The 23,613-nt window shown below is 34.9% G+C and overlaps 1 protein-coding gene and 1 long non-coding RNA gene across 2 annotated transcripts; both read right to left on the bottom strand.

The window, feature by feature from the left end:
- Nucleotides 1-10,425: 10,425 nt before the first annotated feature.
- LOC125471870 lies at nucleotides 10,426-11,882 on the bottom strand. The gene is made up of 2 exons (XR_007253980.1): nucleotides 11,736-11,882; nucleotides 10,426-11,033 (listed from the first exon to the last, which is right to left on the bottom strand). It is a non-coding gene; the product is annotated as an uncharacterized LOC125471870 (long non-coding RNA).
- A 10,597-nt stretch (nucleotides 11,883-22,479) lies between these two features.
- LOC108867840 (agamous-like MADS-box protein AGL80) lies at nucleotides 22,480-22,986 on the bottom strand. The gene has a single exon (XM_018649568.2). It carries the CDS (start codon nucleotides 22,984-22,986, stop codon nucleotides 22,480-22,482), a length of 507 nt encoding a protein of 168 aa, XP_018505084.2.
- Between the last annotated feature and the right edge of the window lie 627 nt (nucleotides 22,987-23,613).

Here is a 23,613-nt window from a genome sequence, read left to right as displayed (position 1 = left end):
AAGAGAAGAGGTTTGAAGGAAAGTCATGACCGTGGAAGTAAAGGCAAATATACCAGAAGCTAGGGCTTACTTCTCTAACCACAAACTTGGTGAAGAGATGGGCTATAAAGGAAAGAAAATTGGCTTAAAATGTAGCCATTGTGATGCTGGTGGGCACTCAAGAGACCAATGCTGGATTCTTCATCCAAAGCTAAAATCAAAGTTTCCTAGGGATAACAATGGTGTATCTAAAGGCTCGTACAACCCTTCTTACAAGGCAAATCATGCTGCCACAACTTCTTCCGAATGAGCACTGAAGTTCACCACTAATCCAGCTGCACTGATTAACGAGTTTGCTGCATTTCTTCATAAGAAACAAGGCCTTGGAGATAGTGAAGGACCACCAAATTAGTGTGACAATAATCAAACTGCACTACTATGACAATTTGCTGGCTTCCTGGTTAGAAATGAAGGCGTGGTACAGTTGGACATCCCAGGTATCTTACACTCCTTCTCAACTGCTCTTAACATTGGTAATGTGCATGATTATTGGATTATAGATTCTGGAGCCACTGATCATATGACTAACAAGTTTACCAACTTTCATAATTTTGAAAAACTTTCAATTCCATCTCAAGTGTCAGTTGCCAATGACAAAGATGCTATGGTTGTAGGAAAAGGAAAAACGCATTTGATCTCAAGTGATGTCGAGTCTGAGGCTCTTTATGTTCCTTCATTCCCTTTTCAACTTTTATCTGTTGGCTAGATCACAAACTCATTAAATTGTCTTGCTATTTTCTCTAAAAAAAAAAATGTGATTTTTCAGGATTTAGTCACCAAGAAGACGATTGCTGAAAGATTTTTCTTAAATGGTCTCTACTATCTTTCCAAGCATATTCAAGTTCCCAAGTTTTTTCAAGTCACTTCAAGCTTAGCTCAAGAACAACAACTTTGGCACCAATGACTAGCACATCCTTTTGAAAAGTCATATCCACCTTGTTCCTAAACCTCTGCAAAGTTACAAGTCCTTGTGATGTTTGTCACTTCTCTAAGTTTACTAAATTACCATATACTCCCTCTTTGTCTAGGGCTAGTAATCCTTTTGAAATCGTGTATTCCGATGTTTGGGGACCAATCCTAGAGTCTTTTGATGGATACAAATATTTTGTAACTTTTGTGGATGATTTCATAAGGATCACTTGGTTATACCTTTTGAAATTTAAAAGTGACGTGATGGAAGTTTTTCAAGATTTTCATAGACTTGTAACCACACAATTTGCTTCAAAAATTCATGTTTTACGATCAAATAATGGCACCGAATATATGTCCCATAACATGTCACACTACTTGAGCACACATGGTATATTACACTATACAAGTTGTGTTGGAACACCCCAAGAAAATGGGGTGGCCGAGAGGAAGAATAAAGATCTACTTGAGAAGCTAGAGCTCTTATGTTTCACATGAATGTGCCCAAGAAATTTTGGTCCCTAGGAGTCCTTACTGTGGCATATCTCATCAATAGATTGCCTAGTAAAGTGTTGAATTTTAAATCACCTTATGAGGTCTTGAAAATTAGAAAGATCAACTTATCCCATTTGAGAGTCTTTAGATGTACATGCTTTGTTCACATTCAAGCACAAAATCATGACAAGCTAGACCATTGGTTGCCAAATGTGTCTTTCTAGGTTATTCATCTACCCAAAAAGGTTACAAGTGCTATAATCCAACAACTAGAAAAATGGTTGTTTCAAGGGACGTTAAATTTGAAGAACATGTTCCTTACTTCTCACAATCACTGAATTACTCTAGATAGGGGGAGCATTTGCTGGATTTATTTCCAATTCCATATCCAAATGGAGAAGGTCCAACATGCATTCCTAGTGATCATGTGCCAGATGATGTTAATCTTCTCTTGGTGGAACATCTTAAAGATGAAACCTCTTTTTCATCAGAGACTCAACCTCCACCCTCCAGTGATCCTTCAAACCATGATATTGTTCAATTACCTGCAGCTCAACCTTCTCCAGATCGTCACAATCCTGCACGTGAGAGGAAACTTCCATCCAAGTTGCATGATTACGTGACCTACACTACCAGGTATCCCGTGACTGATGTTATTGATTATAGCAAAGTCTCATCTTCTTTTGCTACATTCCTAAGTGCCATTAATGAGAAAGTTTTCAAGAAGCCAATCTTCATAGTGACTGGAGAATTGTTATGGCAGAAGAGCTTCAAGCTCTCCATGAAAACAACACATGGACCATAGTGAAACTTTCAAAAGGAAAAAAGGCAATAGGGAGCCGTTGTGTGTACAAAACTAAGTTTCATCCAGATGGCACGATCAAAAGGAATAAGTCTCACTTGGTTGCTCGAGTTTTACATAAACCTATGGGGTTGATTATAAGGACACATTTGCTCCCATGGCAAAAATGAACATTGTTAGGGTGTTGTTGTTAGTTGCAATTAACAATGCATGGCCTCTTTTTCAAATGGATATTAAAAATGCTTTTTTGCACGGTGAACTTGTAGAAGAGGTTTACATGAAGCTTCCCCCAAGTCATCCTCAATCAAACAACCCAGAAATGGTGTGCAAACTTCATAAATCCATTTATGGTCTCAAGCAAAGTCCACATGCATAATGTTGTAGAAAGGGTTGGTTTTTGTCGACGTATTGTGGATTCCTCCCTATTTGTTTGCTCTAGCTCGGTAGGTAAACTCATTGTGCTCATTTAAGTTGACGATCTAATTATGACGTGTGATAATATGTCAGAGATTAATGCTCTTAAATAGTATCTCAACAACAAGTTTGCTATCAAGGATCTTGGCACTCTTAAATACTTTTTGGGCATCGAGATGGCACACTCTCACAGAGGTTTCTTCCTCAACCAACGTAAGTATGTTATGGATCTTCTTCACGAAGCAAAAATGACAGATTGCAAGCCTGCTTGCACCCCCTTGGATAACAACTTGAAGCTGAAAACTCACAGTGATCATATTCCCAATTTAAGCTACTATCAAAGAATGGTTGGCAAACTCATTTATTTGACTATCACACCTCCTGATATATCATATGCCGTCAGCCTTGTTAGCTAGTTTATGCACTCTTTAAGCATGGATCATTTGAAGATTGTTCATCGTGTGCTTTGTTATCTCAAGGGTTCCATTGGTAGAGGAATTATTATGCGCAACAATAGTCACACTCACATCTCAGGCTATACCGATGCTGATTGGGCAGGAAATTCTCTCAATCGCAAGTTTACTACTGGATTTTGTACGTTTGTGGGAGGCAGCCTAGTTACCTGGAAAAGCAAGAAACAAAGTGTTGTTGCACGCTCTAGCACAGAGGCAGAGTATCGTGCTATGGCGTCGACTGCTTATGAACTTATTTGGCTCAAAAGCCTTCTGTTGAACTTAGGTTTTTCTCATCAGCAACCCTTGTCCCTACACTGTGATAATCAGGTTGTGATGCACATTGCATCGAATCCGGTATTCCATGAGCAAACTAAACATATTGAAGTTGATTGTCATTACATTCGAAATCAAGTTCAGTCCAAGGTGATCAATACTCACTACACACGCAGTCATGATCAACTTGCAGATATTTTCACAAAAGGATTGACATCTGCTAATTTTCAGCGTCTTTAGTTCAAGCTTGGATCAATTAATCCCTTTGATCTAGCTTGAGGGGGAGTATTGGAAGAAGTATGTCAACTAGGGCTAGGTTGTATGTTCACTGTACAAAGTTGTTAACCTAGTTTTAGGGTAATAGTGTGATGTACCGTGTAGAGTGGCTGATTTCTGCCACCTTGAGCATGGGTATCACCAATTGTCCCTTGTTGTCAATTCCCTTAATTCAAGGGATGTGTATCTTACTTGTTTTGTTAGCTTTTAGGCGTAAATCAAGGAGGGGTAGAGGTCTGATTGATGTTTTCCTTCTTCATGCTAGAATATGTTTAGTATAATGGCACAAGTAAGGGTGTCGAATCCACAGGGACTAATTGGACCTATATAATCACTTGTTTTGCAAGAACTCTTTACTAGAGAAATAAAACTAATCAATGTAGGCAGATTTGTTGTTGTACCTTGAAAGCATAAAGAAATGAAGTAAACACAAAATGAATGAATCAACAGCTAATAAAATGAGATAGTACCAATGGAGATGAAGCTAGGGATTCGATTTTACCATTGCTAACCCAAGGCCATGCTTGTTGAATCAGATTATACGCATCCATCTACCTATTTCTTGAGTTTGTTTCACTTAGATATGATCAACCATATGATGTGTGGATTTGATCAAATGTCTCTAATCATGAGCCTAATTGTGATGTGCAACTTTGGTTCCTAATCAAGAATATGTAGTGCACAAGAAACTTTCACAAAACCAAAGGGAACACTCGACAGGATGTTTGCAAAACATTCCCTTCATTCATTCACATATCCACCAAGATTATGCATGATGTGTGCTTTAATCTTGGCTAAACAACCTGTGGTTAATTCAAATGATGATCAAGCATTAAAATCAACACACTAAGTCACAATTAAATCGGAGAATGAAACAAGAAATAGATAGATTAAATGAGAATTCTGAATTAACTACATGACAATCTTGCAAGGCTACATCGAATCCCTAGAGAGAGATTAGTTACACTTCATGTTTACAAAAGGTTTGACATAAAAATATATAACATGAGTGAACATAGGATTAAGAAGAAAGAACCCTTGAAGCAAAACTGATGTCGAAATCCCTTAAGAGTTGCCTTCGGTGTTGGTGCTCCAAGTGTGTTGTAAATGAAGGTGGAGCGGCTAAGGTTGAATGGTTTCTGCGAATGGGAGAGTGTATGGAATGGAATGAAGCCGAGAAGAGATTGTGTAGAAATGGAAGGGGATTTGCGGCAAAAGGGAAAGATTGGATGTGTTTGTGGTGTCTTGTGTATGAAAATGAGATGTGTTTTTTGTGTATGAATGCATGGGTTTTTATAGGGGGAATGGGAGAATAAGTGGGTGATTGTTTAAGAGTGAATGTGGTTGTTATGATTGAGAGTGCATGTGGATGAAATAATGATGGAAAAAGAGCTAGGTTGTTGGTGTGTGAATGCATGTGTTGAATGATTAGAGTGCATGTGGGTGAATATGTGGTTGAAATGATGAAGTAGGAAAGTGGAAATGCATGTGTTGAATTGGTGGTGCAATGATGAAAGAGTAAGTGCATGTGTGTGTGAATGCATGTGGCTAAGGGTTGTTGATTGGGCTAGAGGTTTTGCATGGCTCAAAGGATTGTTTGATTGGGCTAGGCCCTTTGTTTTATGTCCAAAGTGCATACAAGGCTTTCAAATTCGTCCAACACTTTGGCTCCAAGCATATGCTATCCATTCCAAGCCCAATTTTGCTCCAAAATGCTCCAAAATGCATCTTTTTGCTTCCTTAGCCATATGAACCTAAAAACACACGAAAATGGCTTAAACTACTAAAACAACTATGAATTAACAACATAGATGCACGAAAACAAGCTAAGTAAGTCGCCTAAATATGCTCCTATCAAGGTCTTGTTTCTTCCCTCTAGCACATATATATTGGCTGTCTCTTGTACTTCGTTCTTTTCATGATGAATATACAATTCACAAAATTCAATAAATGGTAATAGCTTAATGAGAGATCATTGCTCCAATTTGATTAAAGTTAAGGGATCCTTGTTACAATTTATTCTAATTATTTTGTCAAAGTTCAGAGTGCGATATGCAGAGTTCCCGGTCTAATAGATAGAAAAGTGTTGACGGTGGCAGTAATAGTTTAAGTCTTATAGCCAAGCAATGAAAGCAAACAAAAGACATCTCAAATAACCACCATAAATCAACTTCCTCTTAAATCAAACTCATCTTCAACATGAACAGTTACGATCAATACGCGTCCCTTAGACTTAGAGGTGCCACCTTTAGAAGAAAACCCAAATTTCAAAGCCTTCCGTTGATCCTGATCTGCAAGTGTAGTAGCACTGTTCAGTTCAGTGGAAACTGGGGCAGGCCCAGATTCTTCTTGTTGCTGTTGTAGCTGCTGCTGCTGCTGCTTACGATCATCCGCACATATATATATACATATATATATATATATATATATATATTTATCCTGCCTAACTTCTGTGTGGCACTCATATATTTGCCAAATCCACTATTTTGTTTGCTTAATCAAGAATTAACGTGTGAACAATTACTTAACAATTTGGCACTTTGAAAATGAAGCATCATTCTCTGCACATAAAGAACTAAGGTTTTTATCAACTTCAACTAATCAATGGGATAACAACTTGTGAAGAAACCATCAATATTTTAAGGAAGTTTTAACGAAACACTTCTGGTACTGTTCATTTTTAACAAAAAACCACATTTTTACCTTTTCCTGGTACTATTCACTACACCTTTATTTGTCATTTTTTATTAAAACTAAATTTTTTTTTAGATTTTTCATTAGTTTTCCTTCTTGGGAAATGACTTAAAAAGCATGGTAGAGAGAAGCTGCAGGGAATAAATTGGTAGAGAGAAGCTGCAGGGAATAAATTGGTGGAGCATGCCAAACCCTGGCTTTTATTAGTAAGAGTTTTCAGATGCCTTAAAGCTAGACAGCTTGCGTGCTATGAGACAAAACTAGAAACTTTTACTGTCGCCATTTATACTTAACTGCAAATCGCAACAAATCACAAGTTGACACAAATATTGAAACGGTTATAAAACCAGCAAAAGAAAAAGTTTTTATACATGTGTCGGACTATGATTTGTTTGTACGAATGAAAAAAGGAAAGGAGGGGATGCCGACCTTTAATTATTAACCAATGCATGAACCAAAGCTATTTTTCAAAGGAAGATTATATTCACACACCCGAAATTACTTCTCCCACACCCTTTTAATTTTTTAATATTTTTCTATCAAGTGTTAGTGGTGTGTAGAAAATATTAAAAAAATTAAAAATGTATAGGAGAAGTAATTTGGGATGTGTGAATATAATCTGTCTTTTCAAAACCTATTGGGAAACTTTTTACAATTGTATTTACCTAATGCATTCTTGAGTATCTTATGAAGTTTCCAGTATTTCTCATTCCTTAAAGTTGATGAAGGCCAAATAATATTTTTTTTGGTAAACAAAACCCCATTAAATACTGATCAGCACACGCTTAATCTTAATCTAAACAAGTTTTAGATCACGAGGGATTACTCGTTCTGGTGACAAGATCATATGCATGGTATCTGTTAATTAAATGCGTCGTAAAATGTGTGCTAATCCGAAGCTAATCAAATAAAACTACAGAAAATAGAGGACCATAGAAAATGTACCTTCGGTTGAGAAAGATAATAATGGTATGAGCGTGTCTTGGTCAAGCGAGAAAGCAGAGGACCATCGTAAATGTACTTTCAACCTTTTTTTTTCTCTGGTCTCATTGGTGATCTCAACCATCCAAAATTAAATTACTTCCTTAGCTGCAGTTTGAGTCCTCCAAGATTCCTCACTAGGATCACCTCCTACTATAAATACACAACACCTACTTAATAGTCACAACAAACCAAAGTGAGTACTAAGAACTTTCTTCATCTCACTTAAACCTTTGTGTTTAATTATGTTTACGTGCCGAAAAAGAGTTACGGCAGGCAACAGGCAGAAGAAGTCCTCCATCTCATGCTTCAGCATGTTCAAATGGGGGAGGCCACGCGATCGCAGAGGAGACGACATGATGGAGGATTCCTACATGAGTGAAGGAAGGGTTTGGGCGGGCGATGAGGACAGAGGCGAGTGCGTGGCTGAGCCCGGGATTAACAACAAAGCTGCGGCTTTCATAGACAGAATCCGCAAGAAATTTGAAGAAGAAACTGTGAAGCCAGATGGAAAGGCCTAATAAGAAAGGAAAACCATGGATGCCTGCATCACTTAATGTACTATATGGTCTTACTTTACTCAATAAAGTTTGTATTTATTTGTAAATCACTATAATAAATGTAGTATCTGTTTCGGTTATGCATTCTTCTGTCTTGGTTTTCAAAATCAATTTAGGCAGAAAACTAATGGTTCTCAATATACCATATGCTCACAAACCATTAGCAACTACAAATGGGTCAACCCAATGGACCGAACCGTCTGTTGATTTGGTGGGTTTTAGTGAGAGACCACGCAGCCCAATTGACTTTGGTGACGTTGCTCGTTTGGTGTCTATCATTGATTTGGAACGAGTGTCTAATTTTAATTTCGAAGGTGAAACTTATCTTTTTGAATGATTAATCCATCTTGGATAATAGTTGAATTTCGTCTTGGGGTATGAGCTCATTTCTCAATTTCGAATAACGTATTTTGACTGCATAAATTTTATAATGGGAACTATTTAATTTCTTAATTTTTATTTGAAGATTATTCCTACAAAAATTCATTTCAATTGGAGATGATTTAGTTATTCAAATCTATAAAACAAATTAACAGTTCATGTACCAAGTAACATATTCATGATTAAAGAATTTCTAATTTGGATGATTTTTTTGTAGGAGTGAAGTGATATTTGAATAAAGATTAATAAATTGAACGGTTCGATTGTGATCGTATTCGGTCAAGATACGTTATTCGCAAATGGAGATATGTGCATCCCCCACATAGGGTGGATGCAAATGGGGATAAGTGCATCCCTCACAAATAAATTGAACGGTGCCAATCCTACATGCCAAACGATGACCCATGCTTTTATAATAGAACTGAAATGGATAACCTATTAAATTTAGGTATATTAAAAGGTTGAGGTGAACGCTTTTTCATTTTTTTTTTCGGAATTAGAGTAGGATTAGAATGGATATATTTCCTTTATAAGTAACTCATCTTCTACCTTCAAGTTGAATATAAGTTTTTCATTTCTTCCTTCAACATACGACTCGTTCCCATCCAAATTTAGAGACCAAACGGCGCAAAATTAAAAGTATTCCCAAACTGAAGGACCGATAAACAAAGGTTGAGTGCTTTCATAATTTTGTGAAATTGAACCAAAAACCATATCTCAGAATCTTGTGAAGATAATCAAATAATAAGAAACCCCAAACTAATACATCAAAAAAGGGGAGAAAAGTTGTCACTTAACCAACAAACCAAAACATTAGCACATTAGAAATAGAAAGCATACAATTAGGCTTTAAAAGTAGTCGACTAAACCATAAGTTGCTCGAGAAAACTTAAATACCTGCTCTATTTCTGACTTTTTTGGAGTAGTCTACCAAGCAAGCAGTAAGAAGTTTCTAGAGTATATACATATACATACATACATACATACATACACACAAACACATATATATATATATATCCTGCCTAACTTCTGTGTGGCACTCATATATTTGCCAAATCCACTATTTTGTTTGCTTAATCAAGAATTAACGTGTGAAAAATTACTTAACAATTTGGCACTTTGAAAATGAAGTATCATTCTCTGCACATAAAGAACTAAGATTTTTATCAACTTTAACTAATCAATTAGATTACAACTTGCAAATAAACCGTCAATATTTTAATGACATGAAAAGCATGCTTGGGGTTGTGGTGCCTACAATTTATTTGGAATCCAAGTCAGTTCCATAAATAGGGGTTGTGGTTTCTTCCACACAAATTGTTGTACATGGTACATGCCTTAATTTTGTCCTCAAATCGCATTTTACTTTAGATAGTTTTTTTTTCAAAGGAAAGCTAATGAAAAGGACTTGAAAACTTTGAGTTTTAACGATAATAACAAAATAAAAGGTAAGATGAATAGTACCAAGATTGATTTTTTAACGTAAAAATATGATTTTTCGCTAAAATGAACAGTACCGAAAGTTTTTTTTGTTAAAGTTCTATTTTTTCAAAAGCTGCTGCAACTTGTAAATGTAGCTAGGCATAGGGTTTTTTCTGTACGCTAATCCGAAGCTAATCAAATAAAACTATACATCTATGACAAAAAAGTAGGTTACATCCCTTAAACAGGTCAGATTTGGCTGATCATCATTGCTAATTAAATGATTTGGAAGATGAAAAGAGTGGAATGGTTATCAATGAACTTGAGGAGGAATATCACTATTTAAAAGATTTATCTGTAAATTTTAATGCAATCTTCATAGTAGTACTTTTTTTTTAAATTCTTGTGGGAAAGATAATTTAAACTCGAGTGAATAAGGAAGCTAGCACATCCCGCTCCAGGAGAAATTTTTCCAAGTGCCGGGTACACATGACACTTGGTGTTCCCTCACCTATTAGCATTTAGTTTTATTTATTTATTGAAAAATAAGATTGAAGGATATCCAAGATGTCAAATGCTAATAGGTGGGGAACACCAAGTGTCATGTGTACCCGGCACTTGGAAAAATATCTCCCGCTCCAGCAACATCTGCAGTTTCCATGGCAGTTTGTTCTACCTTTGTGTAGTCTCGGTCCACAGTGGAAGGCTCCGCACCTGAGCCTCGTTTCGAAAAATAAAGTGACAATAATCGTATGAGTCTGCTTTGGTCAATTGAGAAAGACAATGATTCTATGAGTCTGTTTTGGTCAGTTGAGAAAGTAGAGGACCATAGAAAATGTACTTTTCAACCTCCTTTTTTCTCTGGTCTTATTTGTGATCTCAACCATCCAAAGTCACTTCCTTAGCTGCAGTTTGAATCCTCCAAGATTCTCCACTAGGATCACCTCCTACTATAAATACACACCACCTTCTTAATAGTCACAACAAACCAAAGTGAGTACTAAGAACTTTCTTCATCTCACTTAAACCTTTGTGTTTAATTATCTTTTCGTGTCGAAAAAGAGTTATGGCAGGCAACAGGGAGAAGAAATCCTCCTTCTCATTCTTCAGCATGTTCAAATCGAGGAGGCCACGCAATCACAGAGGGGACGACATGGCGGAGGATTCCTACATGAGTGCAAGGAGGGTTTGGCCGAGCGAGGAGGACAGAGGCCGGTTCGTGGCTGAGCCCGGGATTGACAACAAAGCTGCTGCTTTCATAGACAGAATCCACAAGAACATTGTCTCAGAATATGAGTGCCAAACCTTAACTGTGAAGCCAGATGGAAAGGCCTAAGAAGAAAGGAAAACCATGGATGCCTGCATTACTTAATGTACTATATTGTCATATTTTATTCAAACAATAAGTTTGTATTTATTTGTAAATCACTATAATAAATGTCGTATCTATTTCTGTTAATCATTTTCTGTTATCTTAAGTTGCAGAGTTTTTTACTACCATTCTGGTGTATTTTTCAAAAAATAAAAATAAAAACATGGTAGAAGAGAGAAACTAATCAGAAGTTTCAGTATGACGGTCACTATAGGAAGCACTTATTCTCATAAGCACTTTTACCAAAAGTTATTTTAGTAGACATTCAAGTGCTTCGTGGAAAAGTGCACCTCTATGACCATGAAACAATGTTAGTTTTTCTGCCAAATGTAAGTGTTTTTGGTTGTCCTAAAACGTTTTTAGCACTTCCAGAGAAACCAAATTCCCAGCCAGCAAAAATGTCTCTGGCATTCCAGAAACACGAAAATTGAGCCAGAAACTGAACAACCAATACACAAAAAGCGAGTGATTTCTACAAATTGGTCCAAAACCCATTTCAAGAATCTGGTAAAGATGAATAATTTCGAATAGTTCAAATGATAATCAAGTAAAAAACCCCAAATTAGTAAAAAGAAAAGGCCGTGCTGAACCAGAAAAGTGGGCCATTAGTTTATAAATCAAAACAATAGTAGATATGAACAATTCAATTAGGAAAAGAGTACCTGGATTGAAGCAGAAAGTGAAAATTTCTGGCGAATGGAAGAACCGAAGATGCTCCGGAGCTCGAACCGGCTCTGTTTTCTGACCCTCTTCGACTGGTTCAACACGCAAGAGATTATGGTAAGTGAAATTGGGGGTTGAATAGCCCAAGTACAAATGGGTCAACCCAATGGGCCGACCCGTCTGTTGATTTGGTGGGTTTTAGTGAGAGACCACGCAGCCCAATTGACTATGGTGCGTTGCTCGTTTGGTGTCTATTATTGAATTGGAACGAATATCTAACTTTAATTTCGAACGTCAAACTTATCTTTTTGAATTTAATCCATCTTGGATAATACTAAAATTTCACTTTGGGAGATTAGCTCATTCCTCCATTTTGAATAACGTATCTTGACTGTACAAATTTTATAATCATAACTATTTAATTTCTTAATTTTTATTTGAAGATCATTCTTACAAAAATTCATCTCAATCGGAGGTTATTTAATCATTCAAATCTATAGAACAAAAATTGACGTTTTAGGTACCAAGTAACATATTCATGATTAAAGGATCTCCAATTTGAATGATTTTTTGTAGGAGTGATATATGAATGAAGATTAATAAATTAAATGGTTCAATCATGATTTTATTCGGTCAAAATACGTTATTCGCAAATGAAGATTTGTGCATCCCCCCATGGGATGAATGCAAATGGGGATAAGTGCATCCCTCACAAGATTAATAAATTAAACAATTCCAATCCTATATATCAAAAGGTAGAAGTGAACGCTTTTTCATTTTTTTGGAATTAGAGTTGGATTAGAATGGATGTATTTTCTTTATAAATAACTCATCTTCTACCTTCAAGTTGGACATGAGTTTTTTGTTTCTTCCTTCAACATACAACCCATTCCCATCCAAATTTAGAGACCAAACAAGGCGCAAAATTAAATTATTCCCACGCTGAAGGACCAATAAACAGAGGTTGAGTGCTTTCATAATTTTGTGAAATTGAACCAAAAACCATATCTAAGAATCGTGAAGATAATCAAATATTAAGAAACCCCAAACTAATATAAAAAAAGGGGATAAAAGTTGTCACTTAACTAACAAATCAAAACATTAGCACAATAGAAATAGAAAGCATTCAATTAGGCATTAGAAGTACTCGACTAAACAAGAAATTGCTCGAGAAACTTAGGTGCAACCGGAATACCTACTCTATTTCTGACTTTCTTGGAGTAGTCTAACAAGCAATAAGAAGTTTCTAGTGTGTGTGTGTGTATCCTGCCTAACTTCTTTGCTGGCACTCATATATTTGCCAAATTAATCAAGAATTAACGTGTGAACAATTACTTAACAATTTAGCATTTTGATAATGAAGCAGCATTCTCTGCGCATAAAGAACTAAGATTTTTATTAACTTTAACTAATCAATGGGATTACAGCGTGCAAAGAAAGCATCAATATTTTAATGACTTGAAAAGCATGGTAGAGAGAAGTTGCAGGGAATAAGTTGGTGGACCATATTGCCAAACCCTGGTTTTTACAAGTAAGAGTTTTCAAATACCTTAAAGCTGGACAGCTTGCGTGCTATGCTACAAAACTAGAAACTTTTGCGCACAACACTGTCGCTCATCCTTAACTGCAAATCACAACAAATCACAAGTTGACACAAATACTGAAGCGGTTTATAAAATCAGCAAAAGAAAAGATTTTTGTATATGCGTCGGACTATGATTTGTCTGTACGAAGGAAAGAAGGAAATGAGGGGATACCGAACTTTAATTATTAAAACTCTAGAGTACTTAACCAATGCATGAACCAAAGCTATCTTTCTAAAGAAGGGGAAACTTTTTACTATTATATATACCTTCTGCATTCTTGAATATCTAATGAAGTTTCCAGTATTTCTTATTCCTTAAAGTTGATGAAGGCCAAATAATATTTTTTTCTTAAACAAAACCCCATTAAATACTGATCAACACACGCTTAATCTTAATCTAAACAAGCTTTAGATCACGAGGGATGACTCGTTCTGGTGACAGAATCATATGCATAGTATCTGTTAATTAAATACATAGTAAAATGTATGCTAATCTGGAGCTGATCAAATAAAACTATACATCTCTCAAGAAAAGTAGGTCACATCCCAAAAACAGGTCAGATTTGGCTGATCATCACTGCTAATTAAATGATTTGGAAGATGAAGAAAGTGGAAAGGTTAACAATGAACTTTAGGTGGAATATCACTATTTAAAAGATTTATCTGTAAATTTTAATGCAATCTTCATAGTAGTACTTCTTTTTCCTTCTATCACTGCTAATTAAATGATTTGGAAGATGAAGAAAGTGGAAAGGTTAACAATGAACTTTAGGTGGAATATCACTATTTAAAAGATTTATCTGTAAATTTTAATGCAATCTTCATAGTAGTACTTCTTTTTCCTTCTTGTGGGGAAGAGAATTTAAACTCGAGTGCATAAGGAAGCTAGCACATCCCGCTCTAGCAACATATTCAGTTCCATGGCAATTCTTCGAAAATGAAAGTTACAATAATTGTATGAGTCTGCTTTGGTCAAATGAGAGACAATTATTCTATGAGTGTTTTGGTCAGTTGAGAAAGTAGAGGACCATAGAAAATGTACTTTCAACCTTTTTTTTCTCTGGTCTTATTTGTGAGCTCAACCATCCAAAAATTACTTCCTTAGCTGCAGTTTGAGTCCTCCAAGATTCTCCACTAGGATCACCTCCTACTATAAATACACACCACCTTCTTAATAGTCACAACAAACCAAAGTGAGTGTGAGTATTAAGAACTTTCTTCATCTCACTTAAACCCTTGTGTTTAATTATCTTTTCGTGTCGAAAAAGAGTTATGGCAGGCAACAGGCAGAAGAAATCCTCCTTCTCATTCTTCAACATGTTCAAATCGAGGAGGCCACACAATCGCAGAGGGGACGACATGATGGAGGATTCCTACATGAGTGCAAGGAAGGTTTGGCCGAGCGAGGAGGACAGAGGCCAGTTCGTGGCTGAGCCCGGGATTGACAACAAAGCAGCCGCTTTCATAGACAGAATCCACAAGAACATTGTCTCAGAATATGAGTGCCAAACCTTAACTGTGAACCCAGATGGAAAGGCCTAATGAGAAAGGAAAACCATGGATGCCTGCATTACTTAATGTACTATATTGTGATATTTTATTCAAACAAGTTTGTATTTATTTGTAAATCACTATAATAAATGTCGTTTCTGTTGCTGTTATGCATTTTCTGTTATCTTAAGTTACAAAGTTTTTTACTACCATTCTGCCTATCTTTTTCATTCTTCTATTTTGGTTTTCAAAATCAATTTAAGTAGAAAACTAATGGATATGCCATAAACTTAATTATAAGCAGCATGAAGCTAGTGGAAGTTGTCAATACTAATCAGCGTCGAAGTTTTCTGGTGTATTTTTTCAAAGAAAAAAAAATTAAATAAAAAAACATAGTAGAAGAGAGAAAACTAATCGGAAGTTTGAGCATGACGGTCACTACCGGAAGCACTTGTTCTCATAAGCACTTTTACCAAAAGTTATTTTAGTAGACATTAAAGTGTTTCATGGAAAAGTGCACCTCTATGACCTTGAAACAATGTTAGTTTTTCTGCCAAATGTAAGTGTTTTTGGTTGTCATAACCCGTTTTTATCACTTCCAGAAGCAGTCTTAGATATACCCTAGAATATTGTACGATTTCGTACCACCAGATATAGAATTATATAAATTACTTGCATCATCTTCTCCATGTTTGCAATCAACCATTCGTGGTTAAAAGAAAAATTCAGGTTGCTTTTGATCATTAGCATTATGCAGCAATTCCATAGCAGTCTTTGTGTGGTTTCTTCAGGTTTTTAAAGATAATGTTCATGATTTAATTGTATAATCGAAAATTGGAAATTTAAGAAAATTTAAAGAGCACATAGAATCCTTTAGATTTTATACTTTCAAGCAAATTTTCAATAGATTTCTGATAAAGCAGCTGTTTCATCAAGTTCTTTTTTATTTTTGGCCTATATATTGCTTTAAAAAATTATCGTGCACAAGGAGCGTATGTAAGTTGTCTAAAGATACAAGACCGAACTCTAGCTTCGTAATTCAAGCAATATACTCGGTTACTTTTCTTGCAAGATACTGGTTGAAAGTTAAAGTGCCTACAATTATTTGGAATATAAGTCAGTTCCACAAATAGGGGTTGTGGTTTCTTCCGCACAAATTGTTGTACATGGTACATGGTTTATTTTTGTCCTCAAATCGCATCTTACTTTAGATAGTTTTTTTCAAAGGTTGCTGCAACATGCAAATGTAGCTAGGCATAGGGTTTTTTCCACAGACAATAAGTACAGCTAGCAGAAACAAAAGCAATGGTAGAGAAAAAAATACCAGACCAACCCTCCAAAATAGGAGGAGACACATAATTAAGATCAATATGAACCAGAAACAAAGCATATTATATATGCATGTTGTGTGTCACATAACAAAATCTTCACTCCAGCCCGTGGCATTGAACCGAGACTCAAATCATGGCTAATCAGACAACTAGAGTAACTTGTTTTCAAAACATTCTTCACTAATGCTATTGGTTGTTTTGTTGTTTACAATCATGGAATTACACTTCTGATCAACCAAATTAAGGTCTCGTGTTAAAGCAAGCGGAGATTGTACTAATTTTCGTTAATCTGGCTGTTGTTTCGGTGTCTACAAGTATGCACGTTGTGTGTCACATAATAGCAGATTTTCCTTAAACCCTGAATCTTTAGTTCTTTACCCCTGTATTGAATCATAACTTGAATCAGCTAATCAAACAACTGGAGCAGCTTTTCAACATTCTTCACTAATTTGACTACTAATTAAATGCTATGATGTTGGTTACAGGCTTGATGAACTAATGTAATATCTCATATTAAAGTAAGTGGAGGTTGTACTAATTTACATTCATTAATTCGCTGTTGGTTCAGATAGATAACTTTTCGTTCATGAAGTTCTCAGTCATTTGCTGCTAGTTTCTGAATGTACTAATTTAGCAGTATTCGAAGGGATTATTTCTTTCTCTAGTCTGTCTCATATTTAAGTAAGAGTAATGTCAAAGAGATTAAATTTTTTAAATCAAATTTGCAAACTAAATAATTTGGTTGTAGATAATTGGATTAAAATATTGATTAACGTGCTTGTTTCTTATTAGTGACACATCATTTGGTTTAAAAAATTTGGTCTCTCTCTAGCATTGCTCTTAAATAATTAAGTAGAGATTGAACTGATTTTCGTTCATTAGTTGTTGGTTTGGATTACTAATTTTTCGTTTCATTAGTTCATTAAGGTCTCAGTCATTCGTTGTCGGTTTTGATTTCAGTCGTCCTTTGTATTCCACTTCTTTTTTTTTATCGATTTCTGAATGGCTCCGCCTCCATTAACGTACACATTCGAGACATAAAAACAAATTGAGACAAGTCACTAGTGATTCCAGCCTAGTTGTTGGTGCAGTGAGAGTTGGATTTCAGTTCATTAAGGTCTCAGTCATTTGTTGTCGGTTTTGATTTCAGTCATCCTTTGTATTCCACTTTTTTTATTATTTTATTATTTTCTTTTATTATTTTTTTATTATTTTTTTAATTTTATCGATTTCTGAATGGCTCCGCCTCCATTAACGTACACATTCGAGACATAAAAACAAAGTGAGACAAGTCACTAGCGATTCCAGCCTAAAATTGTTGGTTCAGTCAGAGTTGGATGCACTTCTGTATAGCTGTATTGAACTGTGATCTTTCTAAACCTGTATAAGTTTCACTTTTATAAGATCCCTGAGGAGTACCTTTTGATGGTTCATATGCATCGAATAATTGATTGTCTAGGGTTAACCCTTCAAAGTTCCACATAGAATAAGAACCTTCTTTACATTTTTCAAAGCACATTCCAGAGAACAATTTCAGATTCTTACACCATAAAATACAACTACACTGTGGAAAAAATATCTCACTTGCCATTTGAGGAATTTTAATTTCATATAGCCCTCTCCTTTAAGCTGTAACAAAAGATACTTGGAGAATTTCTAGGTAAAGAGATGAATGTAAAAGTTATTATCACCGTGTTTAAACTATTTACATGTCTTGATGAGTGATCACTATATATTAGGATGTTTAGACAAGAAAATTTGATGTAATTTTTGTTGGAAGATCACCTTGGAATTGAATAGGGCTTCTTATGATTGACAATTGTAAACTCACTTAAGGCAAACATCACACTGTTAAGCATTGCATGATTTTTCAAAAGTTTCTCACACAACTTAATGAGTCTTCCATGTTTATATTTAATTTGAATATCACAGACAGGTTACATATTAGATGTACATTCTAACTTGAACATACCAAGTGGAATATGCATTACGAAAATCTAACATTCAAAGTTTGCATGTGTAATTTATAAATAATTTGTAGAACTACGTAGGATTGTCGATGGTGATGGCTAAACCCAAGTGCCTTTTACATTTGATTTTCCAAAACATTTGTTTTCTTATTGCCGATTTCAATCCTTGTTAATTTAGTTGTTTTTATTGTTTGTCTTTTACTTTAATTCACAATTACAAATCTTTTCTAAATCTTGTGTTGAATAGTTAATTAACAGTGGGTTAAAATACAAGTTATTCATATCAATCCTTATAGAAAACGATTTTAATTGAGCTTTCTTTACTATGATAACCTTGTTATTTTGTAAATATTTTATGTTTTTGAGCTTTTTTATACTATGATAATCTTGTTCACGTATAAGTATTTTTAAATATTTTTTACCTTAATTTTGCAGGTGGTAAAAATTCTATGCAGTAGTACATAGGTAGTCTCCACATCAAATAATTATTACTTACATGATGTGGTTCGTGAGTGGGTTATATATTACAAACATATATATTAATTAAATATTTATTGTGCACAACCACGGGCAATATCTCTTTCGTACAATACGGCATCAGTTATATATATATATATTTTTATAGAAATAATAGTGTTAATGAGTTAAATGGTTAATTTTTAAAACAAAGAAAAATCAGTGAGAATCGAACCCATACTATAGCATTGATATGATTATTTTCCAAAATTGCAGTAAAGTGATGACATCTGCCAATATCAATTATATTTGGTTCCGCTGATTATTTTTCTTGACTACTTGTGGTTCTCATAACAATAACCAAAACAATAACTAAAATAAACACGGTTATATTTTCTCTCCGAAAGTGTTCTCATGATACTATAAAAATTATTATTCAATATGAAAAGTATGAACATTTAGAAGTCGTCTTTCAATATTTAAGTTGTTCTTTGTGTAAATGTTTTTGAAAATAATATAGAGAACTCTTTACGAAAACGTCTCCAACTACCTGCATGCACTTTTCTTGTCAAAATAGGTCATCTAATTTTGTTTACTTGTTGCTTAGTTGGTTGTTTGATTTTCTCATACCATATCAAGAAATTTTATATCCAAGAGGATCCACATTCAACCCTTCCCCCTCCCAGACATGTTTATATATATTTCCATGGATCTTGGAGAAACTATTTTGTATTAAAAGTATCATAGAAACAACATTGGATTATGGAGAAATTCTACAACACCATTAAATGGAGTAGCTTTATAAATCTTAGAACGCCACTGTACTCGACAAGTTTTATGTTAGTTCCAAGTACTCCATGTCTTTTCTCAAAGTCCCTTTGCAAGTCTTCCTTTACCCCTTTTACCATGAGCCTATCTCACAATCGCATTTTTTCACTGGAGCATTTGTAGGTATTCGGTTCACATGTCCAAACCACCTTAACAACTCATCTTATCTTCAATTGCAATCACTTCTACTTTACCTCCGATATCCTTAATCTTAATCTCATACTTTACATCTAACGAAGCATTCTCATCTATGTTACCTTATTTTTTACACGTTTTGATGCTTAACCATCCAACATTCCGTGCCATAAAGTATTGTTGGCTTTATTGTCGTCTTTTAAAATTTTACCTTAAACTTTAGTGGCATACAACGGTTGCACAACACATCCAATGACTATTCCACTTCATCCATTCAACTTGTATTCTATAGTTGAGATCCCTTTCCAATTCTTGGTTCTTTTGCAAGATAAATCCAAGGTAACAAAAGCTTTCACTCTTTTGTACTTCCTAATCTCCAGTCATCACCCCTATCATATTCTCACCTCAATTCTCATTGAACTTGCACTCCACTCTATCTTTGACCTACTTAGAATCCAGAACTTCCTTCCAAAGGTTAAGCTTCGCATTCACTCCGTCAAGCGTTTCATTTATTAGCACTACATCATCTGCGAAAAGCATACATCAAGAGATATCATCTTGAATATATCTCGTTAATTTATTCATTACCAATGCAAAAAGGTTAAGGCTTAAAGATTAGCCTTGGTGTAACCCTATGGTAATGGGAAAGCTTTTAGTTTGTCCTTTATGAGTTCTTATTACAGTCATTGCTTCATTATACATATCATTTATTGATTGAATATATGATACTTGTACTTCATTCTTCTCTGGAATTCTCCAAAGAATTTCTCTTGGGACCCTGTTATACGTTTTTTTCAAATCTACAAAGACCATGTGCAAATCATTTTGAATATCTCTATGTCGTTTCATCAATCTTAGTAAGAGATAAATTGCCTCAATAGTCGAGCGCCTTGACATGAATCCGAATTTATTGTTTGAGAAATGTATCTCTTTTCTCAGTCTATGTTCTATTATTCTCTCGCAAAGCTTCATTGTATGACTCATTATCTTAATACCTTTATAATTCATGCAATTTGTATGTTGCCCTTATTCTTGTAGATAGGGATCAAAGGACTTTTTGTCACTCATTTGGCATCTCTTTGTTTTCAAAATCTTATTGAAAAAGTTTATGAGCCATACTATACCCGTCTCTTCTAAGACCTTCCACACTTCGATTGGTATATCGTTGAAGTTTTCCCTTAAATCCTGTATATATCGTTGAGACCCACTGCTTATTTATGCTTCATCTTTTTCAAAGCTAAAATCACTTCCTCTTTCCTAATTCGGCGGTAGAAAGAGTAAATTTTACACTGTTCCAAGTTACTCAACTCACGTAGAGAAGTAATCCACTGCATGTCCTTCATTGAACATATTATAAAAATAATCTCTCCATCTCTCTTTAATTGCATTCTCCATAGCTAGAACATTTTCATTCTCATCGTTGATGCATCTTACTTTACAACATTCCTTTATAGCCTTAACCTTTTCTTGTACCTCCTTCTTCCACCATCATTATTCTTTTTGGTATAGAGCACAACTCTTGAACTCCTAAACGTATCATAAATCTTTACTGAGTATGACATTTGGATCTATAAATTTTTGAATGTCAGAAAGTTTCGAACTAGTAAACTTAAATAGATTATATATTTAGACACCAAAAGAATCAATAATTTATCATAATTTTTCCAATCAATCTACATATGCAATAATTTTACAAAAGTACTCACGGAAATTAGTCATCGATTAAATTCTTTCATATAATACACCTTTTTTTTTCTTGTTCAATATAGTACATATAAAAACAGAAAAAAGTTATAATTTGCGTTCTCAACGTTTTCTTACATTCTTTTAGTCCATAAAATTAGATTTGACTAATGGGTGGAGGTTTGCCTTCTAATGTTATAAACATTATTCAATAAGAAATGGTACAAACATACATTAATTAGTAGAATTCCTGTCTTTTTTTCTTTTGTCAAATAGTAGAATTCCTCTTCAAGTTATAAGTTACTAGCATTTGCCTACACATTTTGTGTGTATGAACATATTTTTTTAGAAAATGAGAAGGAGAGAGAGAGAGAGAGAGAGAGAGAGAGAGAGAGAGAGAGAAAGAGAGAACGTGGGGGGGGGGAGTTGTAGGTTTTTGTTTTTGGTCTTTTTTTTTGTTTTTTTAATTTTAAATATTAGAAATATTTTAACATCACATGTAGGTGAGGTTTCAATAAAAAACAGTAAAATTTGGACCTATGAAATTACATTATTGCCCATCATTTTTATTTTATTTTTTTGTGATAGAAGACTAAATTATCTTTTCACCCTCTTTTAGTTGACAAAAAGATTTTCATTAATTAATAGAGATTCTTTGTGTAAAGTATTTTTTATAAATAAATATAAGAGATCTATTTTTGAAAACATCCAACTCCATGGACCTTTATGATTAATTGTATTTTTTTTATAAATAAATATGAGATCAATTTATGAAAATATCGAGCTCCGTGGACCTTTATGATTAGTTGGTCCTATGATTTTGTTTGCTTGTTGACTGGTTGTTATTTCTTTGATTTTCTCATTAACATATCAATGTATCTTATATCCAGCAGGACCTACAGAATATGAATACAAAACAAACGGCTCTTATATAATTAATTTTGACTGCATAAAATTTAAGAAATAAAAGACATAAAGACACTCTGGTTTTGATGTCAAGGTAATCATGCATCAAATTGGAAACAACTTAAAACACTGTTTGAAACAAAATAACATAATACAAAACTACTTAAATAGTTTAAATAGTTGGACGGAAATTAAAGGGGCGGGATCTGATCATCAACATAGCCGAAATGTTGGTTTGACCTAAGAACCATGGAGCCGTCTGCATGGCGTCCATGTTGTTTAGATCAAACGTTTGTGTTTCCATTGCTGCATGCATGTTCTGATCAGTTGAGGGTGCTAGCACTTGTGTACGTGAAACTTAGGGTTGGTTCCTCTCCGCCAGATTCTCCTCCTTCCGGCTCTTGATCTGTGCGACAATCTCAGCTGTCACGCACTCCTTGATCATACACTCCATATCGTTCAAATCGTTTAAGTCCAAGCCAGTCAGGGGCCTTCCAGTAAGGCACTGGTTCATGAGCATCCGAATTTGCTTCTCCCGGTTCTCTTTCTTCAGATTGTTCAGCTTCTCCTGCTGCTTTTCAATCCTCTGCTTCAAAAACATTTCATGCGTCACCATCTTCTTATTCCGCTCTGCCTCGGGCATGCTCCTAAACTTGGTGATGAGGCGTTGCGATTCCAAAAGATTGGGCCAGACAACAGGTTGAGACTCATATGGACTGTAAATAATACCACATACTGGAACATCACAAAGAATATTGATTTCATGCATCTTCTTAATGAAGCCGTTCTTCCTTTTATTGTATGACGTTTTTCGACTTGCGTCGTTCATGATGTAGGCTAGCTTCACCTTCTTCCTCCCAGCCATGATTTTTTCAAAGCGAGAAACTTTTGAGAGAAACGGAAACTAGGGAAAAAGGAGGGAAGAAAGCGTTAGTGACTTTTTAGGGTTTTAGTTGCTGTGCTTTAACGCTAAACCGCCGATGCTATTTATAGTAGTTTGCAAGGGCTTACCTTAGTCAATCATGGAAGATTTTATCCTGAAAAATAAATTTAATATTTTTACAATGAAGAAATACAATAATTAATGTAGACTATTTTGGTATATATGTACATGTTTTGATGAATTTTTGTTTGATATTATCCAACCTTTGGTTTTATATGGAAGTTTGTCTGGAAATTTTCATACATAGATGCATGTATGAAAACGCAAATTTTTCTGTATGACTTAACCATTCATTAAATAGAGTTATTTTATCGCTATGCATTTGGTAATTACCACTAATAAGGTAAATCCATTTTTTAGGGAATTTTTGTTTGTCTCTCTTTTCTGGCACACATTACGAATATACTATAAAAATAAAGACAGCTTAAATTTCTAATTTTACCTTTTTCGTATTTAAGAGAGGGAATCAAAACATCTTAAGCTAAAAACTCTCAAGCGCGCCGGTCATGTTGGCCACCCATCCCTCCTCTGAATGCTAACCTACCACTC

The sequence above is a fragment of a genome, unplaced genomic scaffold (assembly GCF_019419815.1).
Source record: "Pyrus x bretschneideri cultivar Hongxiangsu unplaced genomic scaffold, Pyrus_bretschneideri_v1 Contig11, whole genome shotgun sequence".
Taxonomy (NCBI): domain Eukaryota; kingdom Viridiplantae; phylum Streptophyta; class Magnoliopsida; order Rosales; family Rosaceae; genus Pyrus; species Pyrus x bretschneideri.
The sequence above is the reverse complement of the archived record's forward strand: the minus strand, read 5'-3'. Positions and strand labels throughout refer to the sequence as shown.

Coding starts and splice junctions, on each gene's coding strand:
- LOC108867840 (XM_018649568.2), bottom strand. CDS start 22,986: ATGGCTGGGAGGAAGAAGGTGAAGCTAGCCTACATCATGAACGACGCA.